The 21,645-nt window shown below is 45.8% G+C and overlaps 1 protein-coding gene across 25 annotated transcripts in view; it reads right to left on the bottom strand.

The window, feature by feature from the left end:
- LOC136833412 (large proline-rich protein BAG6) overlaps positions 1-21,645 on the bottom strand; it is a 225,757-nt gene that overhangs the window by 197,291 nt on the left and 6,821 nt on the right. For all 25 annotated transcript variants that reach the window (XM_067095630.1, XM_067095557.1, XM_067095692.1 and 22 more), the window contains exon 2: positions 18,680-18,760. In XM_067095630.1, the coding sequence (XP_066951731.1) occupies positions 18,680-18,742 (63 nt within the window). In that variant the 5' untranslated portion in view covers positions 18,743-18,760. The remainder of the gene's footprint in view (positions 1-18,679; positions 18,761-21,645) is intronic.

Here is a 21,645-nt window from a genome sequence, read left to right as displayed (position 1 = left end):
GTCCATGAGAGGGGAGGAGAGAGGGCTCCGATCATGTAATTATTTGGTAAGTATATATAAAACTATATTCTATTATAAAAATGACTTTTATAATAAAATAAAGTTTTATATATACTTACCCAGTAATTACATAGCTATTAATTTCTTTTAACCGGCAGCTCAAAATTTTGAAACTGTGGGTCACGCTGGTTTGTTTTGGTTATGATGACGTGCCCTGCCCACTTTCGGGTGTAAGAGAAGGTACAACATAGCAAAGAGCTTTAATTTGTTTATGCCCTTATGTCCAATTGAGGGGAGGCAGATGGGCTTCCAATTATGTAATTACTATGTAAGTATATATAAAAAATTATATTTTAATGATAAAATAAAGTTTGTTCATACTTACCTGGCAGATATATATATAGCTGTATTCTCTGATAGTCCGACAGAATTTCAAAACTTACGACACACGCAGTGGGAGATCAGGTGGTTAGTACCCATTCCCGCCGCTGGGAGGCGGGTATCAGGACCCATTCCCATTTTCTATTCAGATTTTCTAGTGCCACTGTCTCCTGAGGGGAGGTGGGCGGGCACTATGAATATATATATCTGCCAGGTAAGTATGAACAAACTTTATTTTATCATTAAAATATCATTTTGTTCATGAGACTTACCTGTCAGATATATATATAGCTGAATACCACCATTGGAGGTGGGTACAGACAGAATAGGATTTAGGAAACACAATACATGTAGGTGACACCTTGGTTCCTTACCTGTTAGCATAGCTGACTTCGTGATTACTGTCACCCAAGTCCGCTTCTGCTTTACTACAGTCTCCAGCAAGGTAGTGACCTGTATAGCTGGTGAGTTCTAGATGATCTGTCAACGGGGGCGTGACCACGATGTGACTAGACCATATTGACCATACAATGAGGGCAAACGAAGTAAAAACAACCACCTGACCAAGCCTAACTAAGTTAGGATAGCAAAACTAAAGCTAAAGAGTGGGAAGTCCGCCTCTGGCGGTCGACCCAACAACCATAAAAAACACTTCCTAACCATTTTCTATAGGATAGGATGTGTGTCACTCCCTGCCCCCAGGATTGTATCTGCGGAAACGTATGGTCCTAGCGAGCAGCAGTTCTCGTATGTCGTCTTCACATCTCTCAGGTAGTGTGAAGCGAACACAGAGTTGCTACGCCAAAATGTGGCACCCAGAATGTTACTGAGTGTCATATTCTTCTGAAAAGCCACTGAAGTTGCAACCGCCCTCACCTCGTGAGCATTGACTTTCAGAAGTTTAAAATCAGTGTCTTGACAGCATAAATGGTGTGGCGGGATTTAAAAACACAAAAAACAATACACAACACAGATACACCGAACATATAACCACATACAGTACTCACTATGATCCTCAGTTGCTGGGAGATGGTTGAGGGTGTCCACGGTCGCCAACACAGTAGACAAAATTACACAAACAAAACCAGAAAACAGACTTCCAACCAAAAAAAACCAGCAAAAAGAAAGAGACACATGCACAGACAACAATGACATCCAACAGAAAACACTCGACTCACGGAACATACAATAATCCACCATCAATGTCCGCCTTGCACAGAACTCAGCTCAAGACTCCCTCAAAACCGAAAAAAAAACTCCCTCGACATTTGCACAGACAGACAGCACCGTAAACAACTCGAACTAAAGACCCTCATCCCTCTTCCAACAACCGAAGCACTCACTAACGACAATTACACTCGCTCTCTCTCTCTCTCTCTCACAAAACGTTGGGAAATGCTAAATACAAACAAATTTATTCATCCCTCTATAATGGGCTTCTCTAATCGTGTTCCTCAGGAAGAACGCCAGTGCATTCTTCGACATAGGTAAGTCCGGTCTCTTCACTGAACACCATAGATTGTCCGAGGGGCCTCGACTTTCTTTTTTTGTCCAGACCTTGAGAGCCCTGACAGGGCACAGGACTCTCTGGCTCTTGACCCAGAATCTCAGCCATACCCACAATTTGAGCTCTTGGGCCAAGGGTTAGACGGGTTCTCGTTTTTGCTAAAAAGTAGGACTTAAAGTATAAACTGCGTTATGCCCTTTAAAGCCTATATACTTACTGAAGGCTTGAAGTTCGCTAACCCTCTTCGCAGTCGCTAGAGCGGTTAGGAAAATAGCCTTTCTGGTAATGTTCCTCAATGTCGCAGAATGGAGAGGCTCGAAAGGACTGGAGATCAGGAACCGTAACACCACATCTAAGTTCCAAGAAGGAGTCCTTTGCTGAGGCACCTTCGTGGTTTCGAATGACTTTAAAAGATCGTGAAGGTCTTTGTTGTTAGTCAGGTCCAGGTTTCTATGCCTAAAAACGGCTGATAGCATACTCCTATATCCCTTGATAGTCGGGACCGCTAGTTTGACTTCACTCTTCAGAAACAAGAGGAAGTCGGCTATCTGACTCACAGAGGTCGTGGTAGAGGAAATGCCCTTCTTCCTACACCATCTCCTGAACACGGTCCACTTCGATTGGTACAAATTACTGGAAGAGAATCTTCTGGCTCTGGCAATAGCTCTCGCCACTGATCTTGAAAAACCTCGCGCTCTGGCCAGCTTCTCGATAGTCTGAATGCAGTCAGACTCAGAGCGGGGAGGTTTTTGTGGTACCTCTCGAAGTGGGGCTGTCTGAGTAGATCGACTCTCATGGGCAGTGTTCTCGGAAGTCCACTAGGAAGGACAAGACCTCTGTGAACCACTCCTCGAAGGCCAAAACGGGCGATCAACGTCATCCTTGCCCCTTCCGACGACGCAAACTTCCTGATGACTTCTCCGAGGATTTTGAATGGGGGAAAGGCATAAACGTCCATACCCGTCCAATCCCAGAGAAGAGCATCTACTGAGATCGCTCCTGGATCAAGTACAGGGGAGCAGTAAAGAGGAAGCCTCTTCGTCTTGGAAGTCGCGAAGAGATCCACCAAGAGACGTCCCCATAGCCTCCACAGTCCCTGACAAACCTCTTGGTGCAGGGTCCACTCGGTCGGCAGCAGTTGTTGTTGCTGACTTAGAAGATCCGAACAGATGTTCTCCACACCTGCAACGAACCTCGTGAGGATCGTAATATTCCGGGCCTGTGCCCACAGCAGGATGTCCTTTGCTAAAGCGAACAGGGACCGAGAGTGAGTTCCTCCCTGTTTCTTTAGGTATGCCAGGGCCGTGGTGTTGTCCGAGTTGATCTGGACTACTCGGCTTGTGACTCGTCCCTCGAAGAAAAGTAGGGCCATCTGAATCGCCCCCAATTCTTTGAGATTTATGTGCCAGGACACTTGTTCCCCTCTCCAGGTGCCCGACACTTCTTCCCCCCCTAGTGTTGCGCCCCATCGCGATGTGGACGCGTCGGAAAACAACACTAGGTCAGGGTTCTGAAGGTTGAGAGAAACGCCTTCTGCCAACTTTGAGGGATCGAGCCACCACCTTAGGTGATCCTTCACCTTTGGCGAGATCTTCAGAGAAACTTCCAGATCCTCCTTGTTCTGCCAGTTCTCTGCAAGGAAGAATTGAAGTGGTCTGAGATGTAGTCTCCCCAGGGAAACAAACTTCTCCAGCGATGAAATGGTCCCCAGCAGACTCATCCATTCCCTCACCGAGCATGTTTCTTTCCGCAGGAAGGCTGAAACTTTGTCTAAGCACTGTTGCTGTCTTTCTTGGGACGGAAAAGCTCGAAAAGCCACTGAATCCATCTGAATCCCCAGATAAATGATGGACTGAGTCGGGGTCAGATGGGACTTTTCGAAATTCATCAGAAGTCCTAGTTACTTCGTCAAATCCAACGTCGTGTGAAGGTCCTCCAGACACCTCGACATCGACGAGGCTCAAATGAGCCAATCGTCCAAATAAAGCGAGACTCTTATCCCTGCAAGGTGAAGCCATCTCGCCACATTCCTCATTAACACCGTGAAAACCATAGGGGCTGTGCTTAGCCCGAATCAGAGAGCCCTGAATTGATATACCTGTCCCCGCAGGACAAACCTCAGGTACTTCCTTGATAGAGGATGTATAGGGACGTGAAAGTAGGCGTCCTGGAGATCCGATTGGGACGTCTCCATTTTGAACTTCTCTTTCAGAACGAAATGGTTCAACCTGCTGACATCCAGGACTGGTCTCCATCCTCCTGACTGCTTCGGGACCAGGAACAACCTGTTGTAGAAGCCCGGGGATTGTAAATCTGAGACCTGTTCCACAGCTCTCTTCTCGAGCATCTGCTCGAGCAGGTCGAAAAGAATCTGCTGCTTCTCCTGCTGATAGGAGGGCGACAGATCCTTGGGCTTCGTGCACAACAGAGGTAAGATGAGGAATGGGATGTTGTATCCCTTTTCGATGACTTCGAGGGACCAGTTGTCCGTCCCTCTCTCTCTCCAGGCTCTTGCAAAGGAAAGAAGCCTGGCTCCAACAGGTGTTTGGAGGTCCCCAGAGTCACTTCTTGCCCCTAGGTTTGGAAGGGGCTCTACCTCTGGAGAGACCTCTTCCTCGAGGGACGATCTCAAAGAAGAAGCTCCTCCACGAAAAGGGCTTCTGTATCTTGGAAGCCTGCCCAAGGGAAGAAGTCGAGGGACTGCTGGACGTCTAGAAGACTGGGCCAGGAGGTCTTGAGTAGCCTTCTCTTGCAAAGTGGCGGCAGTATCCTTGACTAAGGACTGGGGAAAAGATGGCTATACATCGGGGCGAACAGCAACTCTGCCCTCTGTGAAGGAGAGACCGACTTCGCAGTGAAGTTGCAGTATAAGGCTCTCTTCTTTAAAAGCCCCGTACAGAAGTGGGCAGCCAGCTCTTCGGAGCCATCCCTGACAGCCTTGTCCATGCAAGCTAGGACGCTGAATAAGTCTCCCAGACTAATGGAGTCAGGGCTTCGAGCCTGCAAGTCCAGGACTCCCAGGCACCAGTCCAGAAAGTTGAAAACTTCCATTGTTCTGAAGAGACCTTTCAGATGGTGATCAGTTTCAGACAACGTCCAGGACACCTTCGCTGACGAAAGGAGAGACCTCCTAGGAGCGTCCACAAGGCTGGCGAAGTCCCCTTGGGAAGAGGAAGGAACTCTCCAACCAACATCTCTCCTGTCTCCAAATCCCGCTTTCCACTCAATCTTGACGGAGGCAGGGCGAAAGAAGTCTTGTACTGGGCCTTCCTGGAGTCCATCCACTCCTGAACTTTCTTAAAGGCCCTCTTCAGAGAGAGACGTGGCCATCTTCACAAAACCTGAAGTCTTCTGTGACTTTGATGAGGTTAACTGCGAAGGAGGAGGGCGAGGAGCAGAGGGTTGAAACTTGTCCCCAAACAAGTCCTTCAGCAAACGTGTCAAGACCTGGTAATCAGAAGAAGCTGATGAAGTCAAGGACTGTTCCTCAACTACAGGTTCCGATGCACTTGACAGCTCTCCTTCTTCAACGGGAGCAACCGAAGAGATTGGAGAAACTCCGGGAGGTCTAAACCCTTGCAGTCAAACTGCAAATGGGACTTCTGCTTGGAAGAAGTCCGAGAGGGGTCAGAAAATCGGAATGAAATCTCGGCAAGAAGCGCGTCTTGACGATCGCCCTGAGCGAGGTCAAGCAGCAAGGGGAGCGTCTTGCCGAGCAGCATGAGGAGCGTCTTGCCGAGCAGCATGAGGAGCGTCATGGCGAGAAAAAAGCAGAGCGCCAGAACGAGGGGCGTCAAGCCTAGCAGCATGGAAAGCGTCAGCAAGAGGGAATTGGCAATCCCTGCTGAGACCGGTAAAGCGCTGAGCCAAAGGACTTCTAGAGGGCGGCGAAGCATGAGAAGAAGAAGAACACGGAGAAGGAGAAGGGGAAGGTTTGGACCTCTTGATCGGCAGCCGGGAATCCTTCCGACGACGACACAGATCTGTCTCCTTCTGAGCCATTAACGAAGCCAACTGCCGCTGCATGTCTAGCAGAAACTTCCGAGTAGGAGAAGTCTCCTTCTCAGGAGAGGGCTGATTCTGTGAGAAGACGAGGGGCGAGGGGACGCCTTCTTCCTTCTCACAGGGGAAGCAACAGCACTCTCCCTGGAGCGACCGGGCGCTCAAAAGCGTCATCGTCCGATGACGTCCTGGTCCTCTTCTGCGGGGGAGGCATCAAAACTCTCGGAGAAGAGCGAAGAGCGCCACGAGAAAAGGGACGTGAAGCGTCCCCTTCTCTGAAGCTTCTCTTCAAAGGTCGAGAGACCTTCCGAGAGCTCCACCCCTGACGCGGGGAGGAAGATTCGGGAGACGAGAAGCAATCCTTAAGGATTCGTGCCCGTGCACGATCCTTGGCAGCCTGGGAAGCGTCAACAGGACCTGCCGAAGGGACGCCAGATCGGTGGGGGGTCCGCGTAACCCTCTTGCGGCTTTCGACTTGCCCACTCCCTGAGTCCTGGGAGTCCGGCAGAGGTCCAGGCCTAGAGGCATTATATGGCCAATCTGACGCCCCCTCCACAACACTAGGGGCACAAACACTATCACTGCACTTCACAGCACTTTGAAGAGCGAGCATTTTAGCTTCCAGGTTACAAATGGAAGACATAATAACAGACAGGGCATCTCCTTCCGCAGACACAACCTCGGGGCCCGAGGGCAACACCACAGGGTTAGGAATAGCTACGTCTACGGGAGGGTTAGCAGGTGAAAAAACACTACCCTGACTCCTACTCACTGATACACTTCTGGAGGAAGACCTCCTGATCCTATCACGCTCTAACTTCCTCACATAGGAATCATAAGTCCTCCAACTAGCATCAGGCAAAGACTCACACTCCTTGTATCGATCATTAAACAAACAAACATGCCCCCTACACCTCGAGCATACAGTGTGAGGATCTACCGAAACTTTTGGTAGCCTCACCTTACAGTCTTGCACACAGCAAACTCTATAACTAGCAGAACTAGATTCAGACATCTTAATCCAAGCAAAAATCAAAGCAAAATCCAAAACAGTCCACAATAGCGTATACCTAGCCACAAGTCCAAGTCAAAAACCAAAAGTCAAACAAATACTTAAGTGACAACCAAGTTTACGAAATCCAAAGACGGAGGTACTGAAAACAGGTGTTGACAGTACCGGCGACAGCAAAAATCTGAATAGAAAATGGGAATGGTTCCTGATACCCGCCTCCCAGCGGCGGGAATGGGTACTAACCACCTGATCTCCCACTGCGTGTGTTGTAAGTTTTGAAATTCTGTCGGACTATCAGAGAATACAGCTATATATATGTATGACAGGTAAGTCTCATGAACAAACTTTATTTTATTATAAAAATATTTTTATGTAACTTATATAAAAATATGTTGGACATACCTACCCCAAAACATTATTAATAGCACAGGCAGTCCCTGGCTAACGGCGATCCGATTTTACTGTGCTTGTCTAGCGATGAAAATCTGCAATTTTTGGCCGTGAAAATCGCAGATTTCTGCTTATTGGCACCGATAATTGGGTACTGGCACCAATAAATACCTAACAGAGGCGCCGGTAATGGAAAATCGGCGCCGATAAGCCCCGACATTCACCGAAAAAGAGCAAAATTCGCTGATTTTCGGTTATCATCACACTCTCAGAACAGAATCCTGCTGATGAACGAGGACTGCCTGTACTGAGTTTGAGAACAGAAATTTGCTAACATTGAATCAATTGTTGAAACTTACCTGATAAGAGAGCTGCTACAGGTAGATACTGCCTCTGGTTGGTGCTCATCTTATCCAGTAGAGGTGAGGTGGTAAAGCCTTGAGGGCCTACTACTACAGTGGGTGCTTTGTAGCGATGGACTAATTTCCGAGGGCTAGCAAAGTACAACAAGATGCCCTGCCCAGGGCACAGTACCACACAAAATAATCAGAGTAAATAGTCACAATAACCACCAAAAAATCAAATTTAAAACCATATAACCAAAAGAATGGAGGGTACTCTAAGTACATAGTACTCCCAGGCTCCCCAGAACTCAACACCCTAAGCAAGGCAAAGAGATTAAAGAAAGGACATTGCTTTCTGTTTCCTTTCCCAATACCACGCCAGCCACGTAAAACGAACCCAAGGTACTGCATTGATTGTAAGTAAACCCAAGGTACTGCATTGATTGTAAGTAGTCTCAATATCCCTTAAATAATGTGATGCAAACACCGACTTGCACTTCCAAAACGTCGCTTGCACAATTGACGTGAGGGATAAATTGTGCTTAAATGCCAAAGACATAATGACTGCTCTTATTTCATGGGGTTTTACCTTGAAAGAGGAGAGCGAGTCTTCGTTCACCATGGAATGTGCTTCGGAAATCAGATTCCTCAGAAAAAATGCCATGGCATTCTTAGACACGGGTCTAGAGGTATTTCACAGAACACCAAAGGTTTCTTGAAGTACCATGATTGTCCTTCGTTCTGTGAAGATAAAACTTAAGGGCCCTTACTGGACAGAGAGTTCTTTCTTCTTCAGACGGACTCACTATCTTGGACAAGTTCTTGATTGTAAAAGAACAAGGCCATGGATTCGATGGTGATTCGTTCTTAGCCAGAAAGTCTAGGGAAAAGGAGCAAACTGCATTCCCCTGAGAAAATCCTATGTTTCTGTCTAAAGCATGGATTTCACTGAACCTCTTAGCGGTGGCCAAGGTGACCAGAAAAAGAGTTTTCCTGGTTAGATCCCTTAAAGAGATAGATTGCATGGGCTCAAAATGTGAACTGGAAAGCCACTTAAGGACCATGTCTTCTCTGTTATGGCCAGAGAAACAGGTTTTGGTGGAACTGACAGAAGGAGGTTGCCTGAGTTGTTGTTGCTTTGTGGCAGCAGTCTTGGGAAGTCCGCAAGAAGTTCTAGTAGATCCAGGAACCACTCTTTTGCTGGCCAGAAGGGGCTACCAAGATGATGGATAGGTTTTGATGAGACCAGAATTTGTTGATGACTTGCCTCACTAAACTGAATGGGGGAAAGGCATACAGATCTTTGTTGGACCAATCCTGCAACATTGCATTGGTCGCCCATGCCAAGGGATCTGGAACTGGTGAGCAGAAGAGAGGAAGTCGGTGATTTCTGGAGGACGTGAACAAGTCTATCATGGGTTTCCCCCAGAGCTTCCACAGATCCAGACAAACCAACGGGTCAAATGTCCATTCTGTGGGAAGGATCTGTCTTTAACGGCTCAATTCATCCACAAGAACGTTGAGTCTCCTCTGGATAAAACGCGTTGTCACTTGAGTGTCATTCTGGTGTAACCAAAGAAGAAGGTCCCTTGCTGCTTCATACAGGGAGAATGAGTGGGTTCCTCCTTGTTTCTTGATGCACGCCAGTGCCATCGTGTTGTCTGAATGCACTGCCACTGTCCTCTCCCAAATTTCTGAAGAGATAAACTGTAGGCCCAGAAATATCGCCTGTAATTCTTTTACGTTGATGTGCCAGTTTTGCTGTTCCTGAGACAAGGTCCCTTACACTTCCTTTAATCCCAAAAGAGCTCCCCAACCTAGGTTTGACACGTCTGAAAAGAACTCTAGGCTGGGGTTCGCAGGATGAAGAGATTTCCCTTCTGATAGTCTCTTTCTGGAATTCCACCAACAAAGATCCTCCCTGATTTCCATTGTTATTGGGAACATGAACGAGTCCCGAAACTTTTCCTGTTCCAGCTGGCTCTGAGGAAGAACTGGAGAGGTCTCAGGTGAAGTCTTCCCAGAGTGACGAATTGTTCCATAGATGAGAGGGTACCTAGAAGACTCATCCACTGATTGGCAGAGCAAAAGTTTAGATTCAGAAATTCTTCCACTGTCTGGAGACACTTTTCTATTCTCTTCGGGACTGGAAAAACCCGAAAATTCTGAGAGTTGACTGCCATCCCTAAATAAGGAATCCCCTGAGAAAGCGTCAGGAAAGACTTGTCCCGATTGATGAGAAAGCCAAATTCTTGAGCCAAGACAAGTCGTGCGAATATCCTCCGTACATTAAGCTTTCGAGCAGGAATGTAGTAGCCAGTCGTCTAGATATAGGGAGATCTTTATCCCCATCAAATGAAGCCATTTTGCTAGGGGAGCCAATACCCTGGTGAACACTTGCAGCGCTGTTGAGAGGCCGAAGCAAAGAGCCCGAAATTGGAACACCTTGCCCTGAAACACAAACCTGAGGTACCTTCTCGAAGTCAGATGTACTGGAATGTGAAAGTATGTGTCCTGCATGTCGATGGACGCCATTCATTCTCCCTGGCAAATGGATGCAAGGAACGAGTGGTTTGTTTCCATCTTGAATGTTGTCTTTTTGACAAAGACATTTAGAGCACTTGCGTCCAAAACGGGTCTCCAGCCCCCCGATGACTTGGGCACCACAAAGAGACGGTTGTAGAATCCTGGAGAATGAATGTCCTCTACTAGCTCTATAGCCTCTTTCTGAACAAGGGACTCCACCTCTAGCAAGAGAGCAGCAAATCTCTCTGAGCCTGGAGAGTAAGCTGTCAATTCGACAGGCTTGCAGATTAGAGGTGGTTTGTTAAAAAAGGGGATAGTGTAGCCCTCCTTCAGGACAGACACTATCCAAGATTCTGCTCCCTTTTGTTCCCACCGTTCCCAAAAGTGAAGGAGCCGTGCTCCTACCTGACTACGGAGGACTATGTTTTCATTTCTTGGAGTAAGACTTCGAAGAGGACTTCTTGATGGAACGCTGTGGGAAACAGGTATAAGTTCTTGTTCTAGTCTGGCATCTAGAACAGGAGCTCCGAAAGGGAGTAGGTTGCAGCGGAAATGAAGATCTGGGAGGAAGAGTCGAAGAATCCTTGGGGCATCTTGTAGACTGGGAGAACAGGTCCTCGGTGTTCTTTTTCTGCAGGTCAGAGGCGATGTTCAGTACTGTAGCCTGTGGAAAAAGATACGTCTTGTCCAAGGGGAAGAATAGGAGGGCCAATCTCTGAGACGGATTGACGCCTTTCGAAGTAAAGGAGCACCAAAGCTCCCTCTTCTTAAGAATATCCATGGCATGCAGTCTGGCTAACTCCTGCGTACTATCGCGACGCCACTGTCAATACAGGAAAGTACTCCCAAGAGATCCGACAAGATTTCTTGAGGTAGCAAACAGCACTCTCAAAGTCTGCGTGCCAGAGCGCCCACTGCCCAGTCAAGGAAGCTCCAAGGCTGAGAACATAATTTTGGCTGAGGAGAAAGCTGACCTCCTAGCCGAGTCGATAAGGCTGGAGAAGTCTCCCTGAGAGAAGGCAGAGACTCCCAGGGAAGGAGCTTCTCCGGTCACATAAAACCTGTAGTTGACCTGCACAATTTGGAAGGAGGAAGACAAAAAACTGCTTTGCCTTGTTCCCTCTTCTCAGAAAACCACCTTCTACTTCATCCAGTGACATCTTTGCTGAAGAGGAAAGAACTAATTTCGGTAATTTTGAAGGACTGACTGAGGGGCTTCCATGAAGAAGGTCAAAGCAGGAACGGAGGGAGTAGCTGGTGAAAAGAAGCTAGGAAAAGTCACTAGCAGGAATCTTAACAGTGCAGAGTATGCCGACAAAGGAGCATCTTGTTCTGGAACAACTTCTTCCTCAGAAGAGACAGGAGAAAGCGGTAAGTTTGCTGTCGTCTGAGCTGTAGGAGGAGCCTTCTGAAGCAAACTGTGAATATTATCCAGTTTGCTCTGAATCGGGTCAACTGGCGGAGGAACAATGTCCAAGACGACACTACTAAGAAGCGGTGGAGGAGCGGGGGCCAATGGGCGCTCGGGGGGCACTGTCGAGACAGGAGTCAGAGACGAAACCTGTTGGAGAACGGGAGCCAGCGGGCGCTCAACTGCAAACACGAGCTTGGACGCTACGATACTAGTTGCTGGCAGCTCGGGCATTGATTGTAGAGATGAAGGCGCAGCGTGCGCAAGTCCTAATGCAGTCGCTTCTTTATTCGACGAAGAACTTCTCTGAGCCACAAGGCGCTTCGGCGCCGAATTACGATCATCATTCAAAGAAGATGAAGAGAACTGTTCTGGGTTGTCCCAATGACTACACGATGGGCACGCTGAATCCTTGCTCTTCTTACAAGGAACAGGGAAAGAAATCTCAAACTCCACTGCATGTCTTTTCAGTGGGGGTGACTTGTCCGCATGGCGCCGTGCACGCCTGGAACTAAAATCTTCGGAGCTGGAGGACATACAATGAGCATTCACTTGAAAGGCCTTTCCAACAGCCTTTGGTTGCAGTCTGGGAGTTGTCAACAAACTGAACCGAGGGGGTGACTGCTCGGGGGCAGACCCCACCGACCTCCCTTAGGCTGCCAGTTTGACTCTTCCCAGGTGCTGGGGAGTATGTCAGGGACCTTGGCCTAGGAGAATCAGCGGGCCAAACAGCCACCTCCTCCACTATCACTGCACTTGCACTGGGTGCCACGGGGGGCTCTCATCAGCACTTTCACCGACAACACTAATTTAGCGATCAATTGAACAATCAACTCTAAACGAGTGACGATTTTCAACTCCAGACTGGTGATGGTGTTGGGGTCGGAAACATGGGAGCCAGGTAAAGGAGAGGGTTGCACAGGTGGAGATGGAATGGGAACAGAAGAAATTACAGGGACAATTGCATCCGACTTTGCGGATGAATCCTGACTAGCTAAAGCTTTACTAGATTCCCTAGCCATAGCTTTCCTCTTTCTATCTCTAGCTAGTTTCTTGAGATGTGTATCTAAAGTCTTCCCCTTCTTAATATCCCACTCGTCACATTCCTCACAATGTAAATCTACTGAACATGTTTGTCCCCTATATAGAATACTAACTGTGCGAGTCGTAAGATTCTTTAGTTAGTCTAGTATTGCAGCCTTTGCTGCAATACCTAATATTAGAACTACTAGTGTCAGACACTCTAGAAAAGTCTAATACAAGTCTAAAAAACGGGCAGAGTCGTCAATGAATGATCAAAATTCGCCTAACACTATCTTAATTATGCCGAAAGGCTACAAAAATGAATGCTTCACCAGTTGAAGATAAGGCAAACAACCAGCAAAGCATAAATTCCAAAATTTGAGCTGTTGCCAACCACAGTCCTTCAACCACAGCCGGCAGAAACAAATTGAAGCTCTTTGCCATGTTGTACCTTCTCTTACACCCGAAGTGGGCGGGGCACGTCGCCATAACCAAAATAAACTAGCGTGACCCACAATCTCAAAATTTTGAGCTGCCGGTTAAAAGAAACTAATAGCCATGTAATTACTGGGTAAGTTACTTATATAAAAATGTCATTTTTATATAAGTAACTTGCCAAATAATTACATAGCTGAATCCCACATTGATAGGAGGTGGGATACATGGACATATACTACTCAAAAAACACTCAAAAATGATGAATTTGAAACAGAAAGCATCGTGAAATGCTTGTTGTAACCTTACCTGGTGAGGGAGCAGATAGGTACTGCCTCTGGTTGGAGCTCCTCTCGACCTGAAGTGGTATGGTAGTGAGGGCTTTGCAACATAGGAGTAAATCACAGGTTGCCAAAGCTTACAATCCAAGAAATATATATATACTGTATATATATATATATATATATATATATATATATATATATATATATATATATATATATATATATATATATATATATATATATATATATATATATATATATATATATATATATATCTGGGCAAAGCAGTCTCCTGGTCTGCTGGACCCATGATATCAGCCAAGCTCTTGGCAGTAAACAAACGTGGCCTGGGGTTAGGAGGGTCTTCGTTTTTTGCCAAGAACCCTAGGGTCAGTGAGCATACTGCATTCCCTTGAGAAAAACCCACCATCTTATCAAGGGCTTGTAATTCGCTAACTCTTTTAGCTGTAGCTAAAGCAATTAAAAATATGGTTTTCCTCATCAACTCCTTAGCGAGGAAGAGTTCAAGGGCTCAAATGGATGGTCTGAAAGCCATTTAGGAACTACGTCCAAGTTCCAGGCAAAAGTTGTAGATTTCTCGTTCTGACGTATCTAATGCCTTAATCAAATCACTAATATCCTGATTTGCAAACAGGTCTATTAGCCAATCCATTCAAAGACCTCATAAAAAGCAAAAAGTCTGCAATTATGGGCTAAAGTGGTTTTAGAAGAAGAGATGTTATGCTCTCAGCACCAGCCTCAAAAGACTGCCCACTTTGCCTAGTAGACTGCAGCAGAAGATCAGCCCCTACATTTCACAACTGCTTCTGCAGCTTTCTTGAAAAACCCTTTGCTCTGACAAGCTCCCCGACAGTCTGAAGCCAGTCAGAGCGAGGGTGGATAAGCCTTGATGAAATCTGTGAAAATCAGGCTGTTTGAGAAGCCTTCTCTGAGGTAAGTCTTGGAAAATCTAAAAGAAAGTTGATAAGATCCAGGAACCATTCTTCCTGTGGCCAAAAGGGAGCCACTAGAGTCATCGATGTGTTGTTGTGAGCGATGAACTCCATCACTTCCCCTCACCATGCTGAATGGTGGGAAGGCGTAAACATCCACGTCCAACCAATCCTGCAGCATTGCATCCATCGCCCATGCCTGAGGATCTGGAGCTGGTGAACAAAACAGAGGAGACAATGGTTCCTTGACACTGCAAACAGGTCTACTGTATCAACAGCTTTCCCCACCGTTTCCACAGGTCTGTGCACACCTGCAGATTAAGTGCCCATTCTGTTGGTAGAACCTGTTTGCCATGACTTAATTCCTCTGTAAGGACGTTCAGCTTACTCTGAATGAAGCGGGTCACAATGCTGGTTCGGTTGTCTTGTGCCCGTAAGGGGAGATCCTTGGCTGCTTTGTAAAGCAAGAAGGCACGTGTCCCCCGTTGATTCCTGATGTGGGCCAGTGTGGATATGCTGTCTGAATGGACCGCGATGGTCCTGTTGAAGGTTGCTGCTGAGGAAAACTGAAGAGCCAGATGTATCGCCTTCAGCTCCTTCACGTTTATGCGTAGGTTCCTTTTGGCTGGAGACCACGTCCTGGAAACTTCCAGGTCATGAGTAGAGCTCCCAACCCCGATCTGACGTATCTGAATACAACGTTAGGTTGGGGCTCAGAGGGTGCAGCGACTTTCCTACTGAAAATCTGTCTTCTACCAGCCACCACTGAAGGTCCTCATTGATTTTGGAAGTGATGGGGAAGACAAACGAGTCCGGGAGGTTCTTCCTGTGCTAGCTGGTCCTTAGGAAAAACTGGAACACTTTTCAAAGGATGAATGTTCTCAGGAGGCTCATCCATTCATTGGCCAAGCAGGACAGACGAGAGATGAAGTTTCGGACTTTCCGGAGGCAGTTCTGGATCCAATGATGGGACGGAAAAGCCCGAAAATTCAGAGAATTGATCTTCATCCCTAAATAAAGAATCGATTGAGTGGGAACCATTGAGATTTCTTGAAATTGATTAAAAGCCCCAAATCCTGGGTGAGTTGGAGCATCTTCTGAAGTTCCTCCGTGCATTGGGATCTCAAGGGGGAGCGTAGGAGCCAGTTGTCTAAATAGACATACATTTATCCCTATTAGGTGGAGACATTTCGCCAGAGGGGCAAGAACATGGGATGTGAAGAGGCTGAAGCACAGCGCCCAAAACTGGAAGACCCAGTCCTGGAAGACGAACCTCAGATACTTTCTGGAGTCCGGGTGTACTGAAACATGGAAGTATGCGTCCTACATATTGATTGTCACCATCCAGTCTCCCTGACAGGACTGAATGGTTCGTTTCCATTCAGAAGTTTACCTGAATGAAATTCAGAGCACTGACATCTACGACAGGTTTCCATCCTCTCGATGACTTGGGAACGACAAACAGGCGGTTGTAGAACCCCTGTGCTTAGATCTTCGACCACCTCCACAGCTTGTTCCTCAAGTAGGGCTGAAACTTCTTGAGAGGGCTGAAAACCTCTCCGAGCCTATCGAGTAGGCTATCAAGCTGGTGGGTGAGGTTGCTAAAGGAGGTTTCTCCCTGAGAGGGATTGCATAGCCCTCTTTCAAAACTTTTAGAACCCAAGGTTCCATGCTCCTGGCCTTCCATTTGCTCCAAAAAATGGAGAAGCCTTGCTCCCACAGGGAAACGGAGGACAGGGTCCCCACTTGCGAGTGGTGGGTTTGATGGTTGTTTTCTTGCTGGGTCGTACTGTCAGCACATACAAGAACCCCTAATCAGTCTGCAGCGACATTTTCCTGAAGAGTGGTGAAATCTCTATCTTTCTGGCCAAAGGCCCTACAGTCCAATCGAGGAAACTCAGGACCTTGAAGACCTTGAAGACGTCCTTGATGAGGTGGTCCAATTACGAGGCAGTAAATAAAATCCTAGCTGAGAAAATGCCGAACAACATGTTGTATCAATGGGACTGGAGAAGTCCCCTTGAGAGGAAGCAGAAACTCCCAAGGAAGGAGCTTCTCCAGAGGAATACGACATATACTTCTGTGGTATTAAATGACGAGGAGGAGTATAAAAACTGCTGCTCTGCCAACCTGCTGTCGATGTGGGCCAAAACTTTCCTGGAGGTAGAGGAAAGCTGGAAGTCCCTGCAGGTTGTCACATCATGAAAGTGGAACCCACAGATATCGGGGTCGCTAGAGAGAAGAAAGTCATATGGAAGAATATGAAAAACCTCAAAAGCGATGAATAATTCATGGTCGGTTGCTCCTCCTCTAAGGGTTCCTCTTCTGAAGAAATAGAAGACAGGAAGGTCCAGAGGCTCCTGCGACACCAAAGCAGGCTTCTGAAGAGGCTCAAAATGTTATCCAACCGACGTTGAATTTGAGCCAAAGATGGGTCCTCAATGACAGGAGCGATCACACCTGTCATGCCAGATACTGGATGCCCTACCTGGGGCGCCAACACTTGACGACTGGTGGGAGCGCCTCAACAGAAGAGCCCACAGAAATGGGGTGCTCGGACACTGGGCGCTCAAACATTAGACGTTTGGACACTGGACACTTCGCAGACACTGGAAGCTCGGACACTGGGCGCTCAGACTCTGGGGGCTCAGACACTGGAATGTCATACACTGAGCAATTAAACCCTGGGCGCTTGGACAATGAACACTCAGGCTTTAGGTGCTCAGCGGATACTGAAGGTACATGTGGAGCTTGACTGGGGAGCTCCCTAAAACTGCAGGAGGGGAGTGGACTGTGACCCCTCTCCATGGCTCGATTACGAACGGGGCCGAGTCATCTTCCACCGAGGAGCCATGCCTTTTCAACAGCCTTGGTACACTGGAAAAGCACCAACTGCGCTTTATGGCCCTGTGAGTCTGATTCGCTACACACCCCCACTGAACACCCTTTGACTGCCAGTCTGCTTCCTCCCAGGTGAGCAAGGGGAGTTTAGCAGGGACCCTGGTCTAGGAGCTTCAGTGGGGTGAGTAGCCACCCCCTCTACTGACACTGCACTTGTACCAACACCAACACTACTGAACTTGTCCATCAGGACTCTAACCAAATTCCCAATCTGGGAAATGGTATTAACAAGAAGATTAAATTTCTGTTCTACATGAGCTTCTAAGCTGGCAATTGCATTGGGTTCGGAAGCACGGGAGCCAGGGATTGGAGTAGCAGGAAAAGTCGGAGGACTGGAGATAGGGGAGAAGGCAGTCACAGGCATTGAAGGGACAGGTACATCAACAACATCTACTTAGGAGAATTAGCCTGACTAGCAGAAGCCCTAGCGGTTGCCTTCCTCAGTCTGTCATGCTGAAGTTTATCCAAATGAGCATTTAAAGTCTTCCATCTCACCTTATCCTAGCCTTTACATTCATCATAATTAAGGTCTGGTGAGCAAACTTGCTCTCTACTCAAACAACAAATAGTTTAGCTGTCATATTTAGCCGACATGAGTCTGGTCTTGCTGCCTTTACTGCAATACATAACACTATACAAGCTAGAGTCTGACATACTGAGTGAAAAACAGTCACAATAGGAAAAGTCCCGAATATTAGCTAAGCTAATTAAGATTAGCGCGCTACCAAAAACACAGAATACTTCACCAAACAAAGAGAAAATCACAACCATCCAGTGAAAAACGAATCCAAAGAGCTGCTCAACAACCAATATTTAGTCATTGACTGGCAGAAATGAATTGAGCTCTATAACTGTGTTGTACCTTTTCTTCCCCGAAAGTGGGCAGGGCAAGATACCTACACCCAAAACATATGAGTGCTACCACGATTTTAAAATTCTCAACTTCCGCGTAAAGTATAAACTAATAGCTACGTAATTATTTGGTAAGTTACTTATATAAAATGCCAAAATTGGTATCAATCAATCAAGCAGCTAGTGTAATTGAGATACTGGGTACAAAGAGAGAGAGAGAGAGAGAGAGAGAGAGAGAGAGAGAGAGAGAGAGAGAGAGAGAGAGAGAGAGAGAGAGAGAGAGAGTTAAGTATACCTTAGTTTTACAGACCACTGAGCTGATTAACAGCTCTCCTAGGGCTGGCCCAAGGATTAGACTTATTTTACGTGGCTAAGAACCAGTTGGTTACTTAGCAACGGGACCTACAGCTTATTGTGGAATCCGAACCACATTATAGCGAGAAATGAATTTCTATCACCAGAAATAAATTCCTCTAACTCTTCATCAGCCGGCCATGGAATTGAACTCCGCCCATCGAATGACAGTCTGAAGCTCAACCGACTGAGAGAGAACAAAGGGCTGAGAGAGAGAGAGAGAGAGAGAGAGAGAGAGAAATAAAAAGAAACTAAACAGAATTACAGTACACACCATAAGAGCACAAAATTACAATTTACTTACATCATCTGGAACTGAATATCGATGATTCTGGGAATCCAGAGTTTTGACTGTGACGTCAATCATCTTGGAGAGAATGGTGGACTGGAAAACAAAAATCAACATTGGTTATGTATTACAACTACTGTAGCACAATCATCATACAATTTACCCCATATCATTACATGATCTTTCATACCTGATCTAACAAAAATGAGCAATATCAAGATATGTATAGTACAGTACCTAAGGTTTTTGTAAACCTCTGAATACATGAGATAAAAAACAGAAATCCCCTAAAGATTACACATCAATCTTTGCTCAAGGCATTTTCACTAGAACTACAGTATTTTATACAAAAACAGAAATCCCCTAAAGATTACACATCAATCTTTGCTCAAGGCATTTTCCCTAGAACTACAGTCTTTTATACAAGAGTATTCATGGCGTGAGCTGGAAATGGATGTTGAAGCAGGGAAGTAAGACACTGTTAGAATTTGGCCTTTTTTCCCTTCTGCTACCAGTGAATATGCAGGGCTTGGATTGAGCTAGGATATGATAGAGGCGCTCTAGTTTGTCCATATAGGAAATTAGTTATCCGTTCTATATCAATACAAACCATCGCCTTTTAAGGATCTTTCATGCAGTATGCACCCTCCTAAGGTTGCAAAATCTCACAGAATTGACTGGCACTGTCTGAAGGCAAGAGGAACATGCAAGGTTATGACACCTACAACACCCTATAAGTTTCTGATTATAGTAAAAGCTGATGGGACAGTCAAACACCCACCTGTAATTGTCAGATCCGCAGTCTTGTGCATGAGCAGGAGAGGGCTAACTCCTGTGACCTATTCATCCTTGCCCTGAGCCAGAGTTTACTTAACCACAAACAGTCTTCTAAGAAAGGTCCAAGGAACCTTGTTTTTTCTACTAGAGAACATCAAAAATAGGTCAGAAGGTACTTATATCACCATCCAAGGATATATGATAGTGCACTGCAACATTCTTAGCAACATTCACTTCAGGGTGTGACATCCCTGCCTACAAGAGTTAGGGTAGGAGAGACTCTTTAACCTTGGCAGGCAACTCTTCTCGGAGAAGGACACTCCGAAATCAAACTAGCGGGCGAATGGGACACTTTAGCCTTGGTAGGTAACTCTTCTAGGTGGTTTCTGAAAACGAACCTTGTTTTCCAACCTTGGACCGTGCCATAGCCATTGTACCGTGGCTTTTCCATGGTCTTGGGTTTGAGTTCCTTTGCCTGAGGGGTACAATCAGTCACTTATCCTCTTTTTTTTTTTTTTTTTTACTTTCCTGTTTTTTTTTGAAAAGTGTGCAGGACAGGATGATGAGACAGCAAAAGTTGCTTGGTGGGTTATGAGGAAAGTGCCTTCTTCTTTACTTAATCTTTCCCTTCTAACCGTTTTATTTCTAAATCCATCCTGACTGCTCTCCCTCAGTTGTTGTGGCAAACCTGGTGGATTTCTTTGGCTTTACAAGGTGTGCTGGCCCCACCATGTTGACCAGTTGCTTCCGGCGCTTTTTTCAGTGACGTTTTTATTTATATTCTCAACAGAATTTTTGTAAATAATGTAAATACTGTTGTTGTTGATGGTATTGCTGTTTATTGTTCAGTTGATTTTTACAATGTTACTGTTGTTATGAGTGTATTAACTAAGTTTTGATTCTGATTTTATGTTATTAGTTTTAATTATTTTGGGAGACACTGAGCTGAACTCTGGGTCTGTTACTCATTACTGCAAGAACAACTGCAAAGTACTTTACTCAAATATTTGGGGCTTAAGGTCAAATTTTCTTGATCTCCAGAGTTGTGCCTGTTACTACGATTTGTTTTTATCTGAGACTCTTGTAAGTAGTACCAAGTCAAAGGTCGAGTTTTTAATCCCAAGGTTTGATGGTCCCAACTTTATTTATCGCCGTAACATCCCACACGCAAGGTATGGCTGTATACTCTAAGTCAGGACGACCTATTTATCGTCAGAAAAATTTGGAGAGTAGTTGCTGTGAAGTTCTTTGTTTTTAAATTTTCAGTAAGTTCTACAATGTTTATATATTTGCAGTTTACCGTAATTCAAATATCGACGATTCTATATACGATTGTCTTTTGGAGAGGATTAGTATGGCTCAGTCACAGGATTCAAAAGCTTCAATCGTTATTTGCGGAGACTGTAAGGCAAAGCACAGTGAGTGGCTAAATTCAAATTCCACAGATCAACATGGCCAGTCTGCTCGAGTTCTGTGTATCCTCTGATTTTGTCCAGCTAATTGAGGAACCCACGCATATTTCTGGTAATAGATTAGACCTCATATTCACAGATGTTCCAGCTATTACGAAGTCCAAGGTCTACGAATATACAGGTACTTTTGATCATTGTGCCACTGAAATGGACATGTCTGTCAATCAGTGGAATTAGGAAAAGCGATCTGGTTGAAATCCAGAGTCAATTGGGATTGCACTAATGAACCTGGTCAGGCACTTAATATTTCAGATGCTATATTAGATCCTGATCCCAAGAAGTTATATGAAATGGTGATGGCCATTTTAATAAGATAAGTCACTAGAAAGGTAACCAAATTTAGGACAAATGACCGTACATGATTTGATAATCTGTAGACAAGCCTACCATGACAAACAGACCAAATTCAATGCATGACGACGAAATCGTTTAAATGAAAATTACACCACTTTTGTAGAGTCTCACTGTGCTGCAAATAGAACTTAACATACATCCGAGAGAAATTACAATAATTTCTTGAAAAGGAGCCTTGAAGGAATTACTCAGCCTCATCTGTGGTGGACCAAATTGGCATCATCTACCTTTGGGTCATGCTCATCCTCCATTCCACCACTACTAACAGATGATGGTAGATTGGTTACTGGCCTTAAGGATTTGAAGCTAAGCAATCAGCTGAGGATGTATTTTTCCCCGATTCTTTTTATCCTGAACCTCTTCTTACAAAATTTGCAC

This window comes from Macrobrachium rosenbergii, chromosome 4, assembly GCF_040412425.1.
Source record: "Macrobrachium rosenbergii isolate ZJJX-2024 chromosome 4, ASM4041242v1, whole genome shotgun sequence".
Taxonomy (NCBI): domain Eukaryota; kingdom Metazoa; phylum Arthropoda; class Malacostraca; order Decapoda; family Palaemonidae; genus Macrobrachium; species Macrobrachium rosenbergii.
The sequence above is the reverse complement of the archived record's forward strand: the minus strand, read 5'-3'. Positions and strand labels throughout refer to the sequence as shown.